Source organism: Nipponia nippon, unplaced genomic scaffold, assembly GCF_047370975.1.
Source record: "Nipponia nippon isolate SJK-2023a ecotype South Korea unplaced genomic scaffold, ASM4737097v1 scaffold_4, whole genome shotgun sequence".
In the NCBI taxonomy this organism is placed as follows: domain Eukaryota; kingdom Metazoa; phylum Chordata; class Aves; order Pelecaniformes; family Threskiornithidae; genus Nipponia; species Nipponia nippon.
Window position 1 is genome coordinate 120,490,915 of NW_028262358.1, and position 10,370 is coordinate 120,501,284.

Genomic DNA, 10,370 nt, shown 5'->3' on the forward strand with positions numbered 1-10,370 from the left:
TAGCCACTTCTGAAATTCATTGTGGGTAGTACATTCACAAATGGGGAATTAGTCACTTTTTAGTTAGTTAGTCACATCTTTTTAAATGTCCTCATTCAGTCTAGTGCTGTGACTGGTATTCACTAGACCCCTGCCCTGGAGAGTGCCCACTGTCCCCTATGTTCTCAGTGGAGACAATGTATATAGATAGAGTCATCCAGATTTTCACAAAACGGCCATAGTATGGGAGGTTTAGAATTCAATCTTTCTTCTGCTGGATTTACTCAGTAATATGAACCCAGACAGCTCTTTTGTCAGCAAGAGTCCCAAAACTTTCAGAGCTGTGGGATATTCTGAAGAGGTTATTTCTTGGACTCTGTTCACATTTTTTCACCTTTCACATAATGCTTAAATATCAACCAAATAAGAGAGAAAATGAGAGAGTTTTTCTTTTACCTGAGGTGTCAGCCTTTAGTCATGATCCACTGAATGTTGAGTTATTTATGGAAAATGAAACAGTTCAAGAGGAGAGCCATGCAAATTACCTGATACTCCACTGGTGGAGTCTCATCTGGCAGATCTGGGCTGACATCACATTGAAAAGGCATTTGAAACTCAGTCTTCCACTTTCCAGGAAAATGGTCTCTCTATACCACTGGTAAAATCACAGCACTTCCACCAAAATTTTTTGTAAGAAAGAAGAAACTGACCTGCTTTTGATACCTCTCTCTTCTGGGGGCTCACTGGTGAATTCAAACATAAGGTTGGTTCTCCCACCCATTCCAGCGTTAGACACTTGGCTCTCCCTGAGATGTGGGGCTTAGAAGCCTCTTGCTTAAGTATTTTTGAGATTCTTTTACACATCCTCCTACTTTGAGTGGGGATTTCCCTGAGCACCTTCTCAAGGAACCTAAGACTTCAAATCGTATAGATAAATCTGCATCTGTCAGGGCACCTAGAAATTAGGATTTGCAACATGGATATTTGCATCATTGATGGGCTTTAAAAACCTGACCCTGTGCACCTAAACTCCATTTGAAGTGGCCATTTTAGGATCTTAATTCTTTTAGCTTTTCAAAATTCTGTCACTGTTCAGTTGGAAGAAAGGCAGTTCTCCCTTGTTCACTACTCTTCTACTTTCATGGGTGTTCTGAGAGATTTACTAGATCAGAAGAGTTTTGATTAATTAAATAGGGTCATTGGAGTTACAAGTAGTGGTCCAGTTCTTGACTATCAGGATATGAGATGGTCCCGACCTTGTGGTGATTTCACTGGGAGAGCTCAGGATCCTGTGGGTTCAAGCAGAGCCTGTGAATTAAGTCACAGATGCGTTGAACCCTGAACATACGCTTATTTCTGGCCTAAAGCTGTCATATGCAAGTGCCAAGTATGAATTCAGATAGATGTTTTTCCCACTGTCATAAGTAGGCTTCACTCCAGGCATTGTTTTTAAGACAGCCATGACGCACTTTGATATATCAATAAGAGCAAAAAAAAAAAAACCCAACCCTAATAAGTTCCAGAAAAGTTACATAAACACATCCCACCTGATGCTCCTGTCTTCGTACACACACCTAACTGACCCCATGGGCCAGCACGAAGCATCTAATGTAGTACTGATATGGAAATATTGCACAGAAGACTCAGAGAACCGACAATCCTACTGGGTAAAGGGGATACTGGAAAATGCTCAGCATTAAGCCAGTTCTCTAAAATCTGAATGGGCAAAATTGAATTAAATCGCAGTAGTTTAATTCCATTGTCTCTAAATGAGTTCATTGTCAGAGGATGTAGTCTGAGGCTGACCAGGAGAAGAACTGTCTATTCAACAGGTGTTATGGGTCAAACCAAAAAGAGATTGCTAAATCTTTTGAGTGTTGCCACATGAGGGTATATTACAAGCTATGCAGTTATTACCCTTCAGTAGTTGTGCGGCGGAGCACAGCTGCAGATGATTAAAGGCACCACTGCCAGGATCTGACAGCAGAATGTCAGTGTCAAAATTCAATTTGAATTGATTAAATAAGGAATGGCAACACTTCTGTTTTATGGATGGCAGCACTTCAGTCGCTTTAGATGCTCTGCTTTCAGAAATAAAGTTCTTTCCCTCCCTGCTATGTTTGTTGGGGTGTTTTCAGTTGGATCACAGTCATTTCTCCAGTCAATCAATTAAGCCAAGATTTGCCACCGTGTCTAAGAGTCAGCCACAAAAGAGCTGGTATGGTTCCCTGGTGCTTGGCCAAGAGGCTTCAGTGGGAGCAAGACATCAGGCAGCTTAATCTGACTTCCACCACTGGCACAAGGTTTAATGGATGTTAGGGCAGCAGAGAAATCATGTTCTGTGGTGTTCAGCTCCTGCTCTCTCAGTGGCCCTGTACGCGCCGCCTTTCTCTCCGTGCCAAAAACACAGGGCAGCTGACAGCAGAGCCAGCGGAGCTACCTGTGCCAGCAAGCTGCTCTATGCAGGGCGATCGCTGCAGCCTTTTGAAGCTTGCGTCGTGCTCCATAAATATATTTATCTCCATAGGCCTTGTAGTGCTACACCGCCTGAGTAACTTGACGCATTGAGTGGTCTCCCCTAAGTTAAATGGCAGTAAGTTACTCAGAGATATGAGATTTTACAGGATTAGGCCTCAAATGCTGACTCCAGGCCAGATCTGCAGCAGGTATAAATCACTGCAGGTAATTTTCACCAGCTGAAATTCTGGCCCTAAGCCCATGAGTCATGTTGTTATTTTTTCACATTGTAAATTCTTGCTGTTTATATTGCTTTAGCACTTTGGGGCACTTGTCAGGGGCCAGGACCCCATCATGCTTGTCACCCTTCGAACAGAGATGCAAAAGACCCTTCTTGCCTCAGAGCGTTTGCAGTTTAAATAACATGTAAACATGTGTACAGTCATTCAGCTTTCTGTAAGTGCACTATTGCAATCAAATTTTTCTATTATCCTGCCGGTAAAGCATAAGAACACAAATTCTGTGCCCGCGTTGATTTTTTTAAGTAAAAAATTTGCACTCTGCTGTATATTATGTCTAATTGGCCTTTTAAGCCTAGAATTTCTTGGAACCAGCAGTAGTGTGGGACATGGTCTTTAGTAATTGCAGTGAGAGGTCCAGAGTCTCCTCTCCGTTGCGACGCCCCATTTGAGACATATGAAAAACAGAATTTGCACTTAAGTTGAACCTGAAGTGAGGGCAATCTTAACAGTAGCTGAATATCTCATCTCTTTTGTGTAGCGTTGCATTTAATTATTGTTATATTACTTTCATTTCAGTTGTAGTGTATCTTCCAGCTCTGTAGAGCTCTGGTTAGCATCTCTGGAATTATTGCTATTGACTTTAATTATTCTGGAAGGGGTTTAAAAGTAGTAAAACTACAAGTTTTTAGAGCTGAAGTAATGCTAGAAAATTCCCCTTCATTACAGTCCTACCTGGCTGCTTAGAAAAACAACGTAGTGGCGTACAGATCTCCAGTCTTCTGTGCAATGGCCTCAACAGACCAGAAAAATATCAAAGGGTGTATGTGTTTTATTCGTATATCATACTGACAAGCTGTTTTTTCCTTCCATGATCTCTTTCACTATTTTTTTTGTGCTAGTCAGAAGATGTGGCACAACAGATTCCTGTGTCCCCTTTTTCCATTGCAGGATGAGCTTTACGCTCAGGCAGACCTTGCTGGGCTACTTTGTCATCAAATTGTGTAGGCGTTGGAGTACAAATTAACAACAAAGAAATGGTTCTTGGCTTTTTGTCTAGATACTACCATAGCCATTGATGATGAGTGTTTCTAAATAATTCTTACTCTGCCCTAATAACTTATTCATTGATTTTTGGCAAAGCTCTTGAAAGAGGCTTGGTGAAGGCTCTGAAGAAGCTGGATGACTATCTGAGAACCCCTCTGCCAGAGGAGATTGATGCAGACAGCACTGAAGAAGAGAAAGTGTCTAAACGCAAGTTTCTGGATGGAGATGACCTGACTCTTGCTGACTGCAACCTTCTGCCCAAACTCCATGTTGTCAAGGTAAAAGGTGTCATGAGATAGTCAAAGAAGCCTTGTCTGACAGTGAAGTGCCCTGCTCCAACAGCCAAGTGCTAAACCCAACATGTATTTCAGCAAAGATATCTTAAGTTCTTGAAGAGCAGAGTTTGAAACACACTTTTGCTCCTCAATATTTCCTATAGGTTAACTTAAGTAACTTTGTGTTTAGTACATGGGGAAATTGTCCCATCACTAGTTAGGGGCAAAGACAATATTAAGATCTCAGTATGCTGTCTCTTTATTTTTACCCTGCTGCAAGTAACAGTAGTCTTTCATATTAATTAGTTCCCATTATTCTTAGAGAGACATCAAAACTTTAGTCAGTTCTCACCCATTTGTAACTTAAGAGCCGCAGTCCATCTTTTGGGGGAATATTTGTTCCAGCTGGTATTTCACACAGAGAAGTTAACAAATCAAAGTCACTGCTGAGGTCCAGGATTTAAGATGTACAGTGGCCGCTGGTACAGTGCAAATGGTGTACAGCATCTTGACTTCTAAATGTTGCATTTATTTAATTTATCAGATGACATGTTTCTTTAGAATAAAGCAAGTACCTGGCAGACCTTGGCAAGCAAGAAAGCTAAGAATTAAAGCCAAGTCATGCATCTAATTTGGCTCCATGAGCCAAAACATAAACTGAGCCTAGGAGCTGACTGCACACATGCAAAAAAAAAAAAAAAAAAAAAGGTGCATAAGAAATCCTCACAGGTTTAGCTCTTTCTTTGGCTCGTCTTCATTGGTGACGTTGGAGTCAGACAATGCAAAATGAATGTGTGGCCCCTTACTGGTTCCTGTCTCCTTGGGATGAAATGAAAGAAGTCAAAAGAGAATAAAAATCTTTCTCAGACAAGCATAGCCATAGGGTATTGCCTGAAAAGCATTTTACAGATGGAAGAAAAGGGTAAATTATTTTTTCATTTGATGGAAGATGTGTGCTGGAAATTGTGAAAATCTTGACTTAAGTTGCCCAGCAGGTTTTATCTTCCCCATGTGTGTGTGAAGCATCATTGAAGGCAAGAATGCTTAATTAAATGCAGTTTAGGACAGGATTTGGACTTGCATATACCAAGTGGATCCTGGTAATAAACACAAATCACATTCATTTCTGAGCATATGACTGTCCTAAGATATCTGAGATGGAAAACAGCTCTACCACGTGCTTTAAAAATAAAGGGGAACTTAGTGGCACATATGTATGTAATTTATGCCCCGGAACAATTTTATACTGTAAGAAAAATTAGAGATTGGAAGCACTCATTAAATCAGCTAATCCATCCCTTCCTATCAGCTAGTTCATTCTGTCACCACAGGATTATTCTATATGGTATATTCTTACAGGAAAACTGAAATATCCCAATCCAGTAAGCTACTTAACCAACCAACTAGCTTTAAGCACAGATTAGTCCCATTGACTTCAATGGGACTATACAGGTGCTTAAAATTAAGTATGCACTTAACTATTTTCCTGAATAAGGGCCTGAGTGTTTTTAAAAATCAAAAATTTCCCTTGATAGACAATTTCCTAGTCTAACAAGTCTTGAAATAACCATTTTGTCCCCGAGTTTATCCTAATACTCCTGTTTCTAATGTCTGCTAAATCATCTTGGTTTCTCAGTCATGGTACCCATACCACCCTGAATTTTTCCTTTGCGTGAACATGGATACAGCCTTCCAACAGCTGTAGGTGGTTACATCCTCTGACATCATTGGCCAGGCGAAATATATTACATGTATTATAAATAGAAATATAGTATATATAAAATATATGTTAAATATAAATATAATAATTGAATATGTTAAATGTAAATATAATAATTAATATTAAAATATGTTCTATATTAATTGTTACTAATGGCTTTCCCTTCAATCTATCTTCCTTTTTATGATTCAGCTAATCAGCTCTTTCTTATTTGGCATCTCAACTTTAAGAAGTGATGTACATAAGACTGGTAAAAAACACTAAACACCAATATGGTAAAATTAATGAACTTTAGGTATCATAAAAGTCATAATTTGGGGATAGTTGCCAGGCCATTGCATTAGAGTGTCGTTAGGCCAAGTAGCATCCTTGCAAGATAGGGGACAACCAATGGTCGCTTTTCAGGCTTTTATATTATAAGACCCTAATTGTCCAAACATTTCTCTTTTGCTATTAATTATGTGACAAGAAAGAGTAAGAAGCTCTCTAAAAAGGAATCTGGAGATATATCACCAACAGAATGCTTTTTTTCCCTCTTTTATCTTTGGTTTAGATTGTGGCAAAGAAATACCGCAACTTTGAGTTCCCGACAGAGATGACAGGGCTGTGGCGGTACCTGAAGAACGCGTATGCCAGGGATGAATTCACCAACACCTGCGCGGCAGACAAAGAAATTGAGCAAGCCTACGCAGACGTGGCCAAGCGACTCAGCAAGTCCTAACTGACCTCAGTGGTGGCTCAGTATCCCCTTACAGACTCTTCTCCTTGTTGCCTTAAGATATACCTTATCATTATGCTATCTGGTTGTCATTCCCATGACTTCACCTGTTCAAGTGTATTGGTCAGGGACAAATCTGCTTCTCCCAGGAGAAAAGAGGAGTCAGCTCCAGTGTGGGGGGTGGAGACCCTTTGAAATCTGAACCTAAGATCTAGCTCAACTAGTATTATTTGCAATCAGTATTGGAAATAAGTCCACTTTACTAGTTTCTTGTTTCGTGTTGGGGGTATATCACCACCTGTATTCTTTGGAGATTTTAAAAATAGGATTTTAGCTGAAATTTCAAGTAAGAGAGTTAGGAACATATAGAACTGGTTCTTCTGTAGGTTATTTCAAGGATGCTTTTTCCCCCGTCCTATTGAGATCCTTGAGGCAGGAGCCAAATATGAGAGAGAGAGAGGGGAAAAAAAAGAGTTTGACCCCAAAGAAGAAATGCAGTTATATTTAAAAAAACGCTCTGAGTGCATATTCTGTCTTAGCAGGCCCAAGAGTTTATAGGGTATTTATTTTTAACTTGGCGCAAGAGGGGGAAGCCTGAGTGAATATGTCAGACTTGCAGATGCTATTTTGCATAAAATTTGCATGACGTTGTTGGATTCGAATGTTTAAAGCAAAAGAGAGTGAATGAGCAATTGAGCAGGCAGCCCTTGGAAGAGCAGGGCTTGTGCCAAAATGCCCAGTGGATCTGCTAGTTGATAGAGACACTCAGACACAGCAATAACGGGGGCAGCATATTGACTCCAGCAAATAGAGGGAATTGGCACAGCTAACCAAACCACGTAGGATATTGTCATCTTGACTGTATGGTTGCCAGTTCCTTTATAATTGCTATCTTGGGAAACTTGGATAGGCAGGAGAAAGCTGTCGTTGCACACGAATTCCAGGCAGGAGAAGCACTTTCTTCGCATTAGGCTCCAGATGGGTCACTTTCAAGCACTCAACATCTCACCCCAGGAGAAGTTCGCTCCGAGACCCTCAAAGAAGGCAAGCTAAAACAGAAAGAGGCACATTTCCAGCCAGAAATTCGGCAAGTATGCTAGCAGAAATCCATGTGTAACACCTTAGTCCAACTCTGCCAGGGTTTACCGATCCAGGTTACACGGTTCTGAATTAGGATTGTTTTCTCAAACCAATTATTTTTTTCTATCATCTGTAGCATCTGCCTGACACAACCTTCTTTACACTAGTGATTATTTGCATGTTACTTTAGCAAATTCAGAATGACAGCTCTTTTGCGTGAAACTTACGTGCCTTGATATGTACAACAGTGCACATGGCTCTCGATTTTCAATTTGGGGGGATTTATTGTTGATTTCAAAGACAAAATAAAGCTGAGCTGTAACCCAATGTGGCTCCCCTTCTGATCGGAGCTGCAGAGAGCTGTACTGATTTGAGGGGAACCCCAAGCTGGTGAGCTGTAACTGAGGAGAACCTCGCAGCAGGCTTGTTTGCAGCCAGAGAGCTGGAGGACTGGAGACAGCATCAAAAGCCAGCCTCTGCCGTGTGACGCCAATGACAATCTGAAGCCATCCAGTTGCTTTGGTGGGATTATTCCACTTTTCACAGTAACCCAGCTGGGAGCAGAATGTTGCTCGTTGACTGTGAAGATAGTTTGTGGTTGACTATTGTTTCACATGCAATGGTCAATTTGTTCTGAACTTTCCAAAACCTTGGAAGAAAATCCATGAACTCCCAAGTCTTCCCCTAGAACGGGCTATTTTAACAACAACTAGACTGGAGGGCAAAGGCTCGCACTCTTTAAAATATTGCTGAGAAATCAGCTGGCTCAGAGAACACTAATAGCAGCCAGAAAAATCTAATGAGATTAGAAGTGTCTGTGGAAGCACATGTGGCTTGTTAAAAACATTTCTTCATGCGATTGGCGTTATTTGTGATTTTTTTTTTTAAATTAAGGCAATTATTTATTTATTTATTTATTTTAATTGACTCAGTCCTTTCCATCTGTCTTTCTGGTTTTGCTTTCACTCAGCACGCTGGTCAAGATGGCTCTGTCTGTTTAGAAAAGTATTATTAGCAATGCTCCTCAAATGCGTTTCTAGTCAAAAGTCTTCTGTCTGATTAATGGTCACTGGGACTTTTTTACTTTCAGTATGATTTGGCTAGAAGCATGCCGATCAACAGAATCTACATTTTTCTCAGTTGTCTTTTTCCAGGTTTGTACTTCAATTAGTGGCTTTGCTTAATCACAGTTGCAGTGAATCTTTGAATGAAGACACAGAGGCAGATGCAGATTCTTGCTCCGTGCTTACTATATTTAGCTCCTTAAAGAAGATTGTCCAAATGTGCAGCAGATCTCAGGCAGGGCAAGTGAACCAGTTCAGGGTCTGTCATGATTTCTTCCGTCTCTGTGAATCTTCACCAATTTGCTGAATCCCGTGGTTCTGAAATATTCTAATATGTCTTACTTTAGTTTTGCTAGGAGAGGGCCAAAACACAGTTGATCTCAGTGACTTCAAATTGCATCTGTTTTTAAAAAATTATGTTTAAAAATCGTTGGGCTTATACCAAAACCAAAACGAGCTTTTTGTAAGATGATTTCCATGTTCTTAAAATCTGTTTAGGATTTCATTATAAAACCTGAAAACCCCCAAGGTACCTTCCTTTTAATTAATAATAAAAACATCCTTAAATATCTTCATTTTTCTAATAACACCCCCAAAAAATGTAGATATAATGTACTGATGGATATGAGAAAGAATAAGAGGAAAATTAAACAGTTTTCAGCTACCGTGTCTGTTCTGTGTGAATTCAAGTCTCACTCTGCATCCTAACTTTGCATCTTACTCATAGCTCTATTATAGGCTGATCCAAGACTATGGACAGGTTCGGGCATTCCCTGACCTTTGTTGGCTTTGAAATCCATGCTCGTGTTTTCAGATCTGTACCTTTTGCTCACCTTTGTGCTTTTTGGCTTTAGCCATAGCCAGAAGCAGGAAATACTGAAAATCCTACATACAAAAGTGTTTTGCTAAGATTTTTGAACTCAGTTCTCAAGACTCAGGATCCATCACCAGTGAGATTTTAAAGGGCTCCAGACTCCTTTAGGCAGGGTATTTTTGGTGACCTTCTATTGTATTTAGAATTATAAGTAATAAATATTAATCATACAGGATTGTATATCTACATTGGCAAGGCAGCATTTCTGAAAAGAATCTAAGTGACAAGACAGACATTGCAGATTTACAATAACTTTGTTCATAAATTTTTTGCAAGATGTAAAGAAAGACATAGTGCAGAGGGGGAAGAAGCCAACAATGTGGATTTAATCATCTACATTTCAGAAATGCAGACCAAATGTCTGTAAAGATGTCCATTTCATCCAAACATTTCTTAGATATTTATTTCAAAGCTCCCTGTTCAGTCAATCCAACACTCCATTCATATTGGAACTAATATTGATTTTTCTTCTATTAGCAGTGGTATGGGAGTGTTAGAGGATCCCGTATATTCGTTACTCTTATTTTCTGTTAGACTATTTGAATTGCCAAGAGGTCATCTTACCATGCAGGTAAGACTAAAGAAGTATCTGTGTCAAGACTTTAAACGAGGGCTTCTGACAAACATTTTTTTCCAATAGAAAGAATCATATCGCTTTACCAGGACTAGTGTGGAACATAGAGGTACAGGTTACAAGCTCTTCTCCTATGTTTGCATGAGCTGAAAAGCCACTGCCAGGGAAGAATGACAGTCTGTATCACAAAGAAGCTAGAAATCTTTTTTTCCTACAGGGAAGTTCAGCTGAATTGGGCATAGCATTTATTTTGAATATGTATTTATTTTATTTGAACCCCTAGCCACCTTTCCTCCTCTCTCGTCCCTGCTCAAAGTCAACTCCACGTTGATAACTCCACTCC

The 10,370-nt window shown here is 40.0% G+C and overlaps 1 protein-coding gene across 7 annotated transcripts in view; it reads left to right on the top strand.

Annotated features, from left to right (window-relative positions):
- CLIC5 (CLIC family member 5) overlaps positions 1-9,244 on the top strand; it is an 86,191-nt gene extending 76,947 nt beyond the window's left edge. For all 7 annotated transcript variants that reach the window (XM_087775611.1, XM_087775613.1, XM_087775609.1 and 4 more), the window contains 2 exons: positions 3,819-4,000; positions 6,271-9,244. In XM_087775611.1, coding sequence (XP_087631737.1) covers positions 3,819-4,000; positions 6,271-6,438 — 350 coding nt within the window. In that variant the 3' untranslated portion in view covers positions 6,439-9,244. The remainder of the gene's footprint in view (positions 1-3,818; positions 4,001-6,270) is intronic.
- Positions 9,245-10,370: the final 1,126 nt, after the last annotated feature.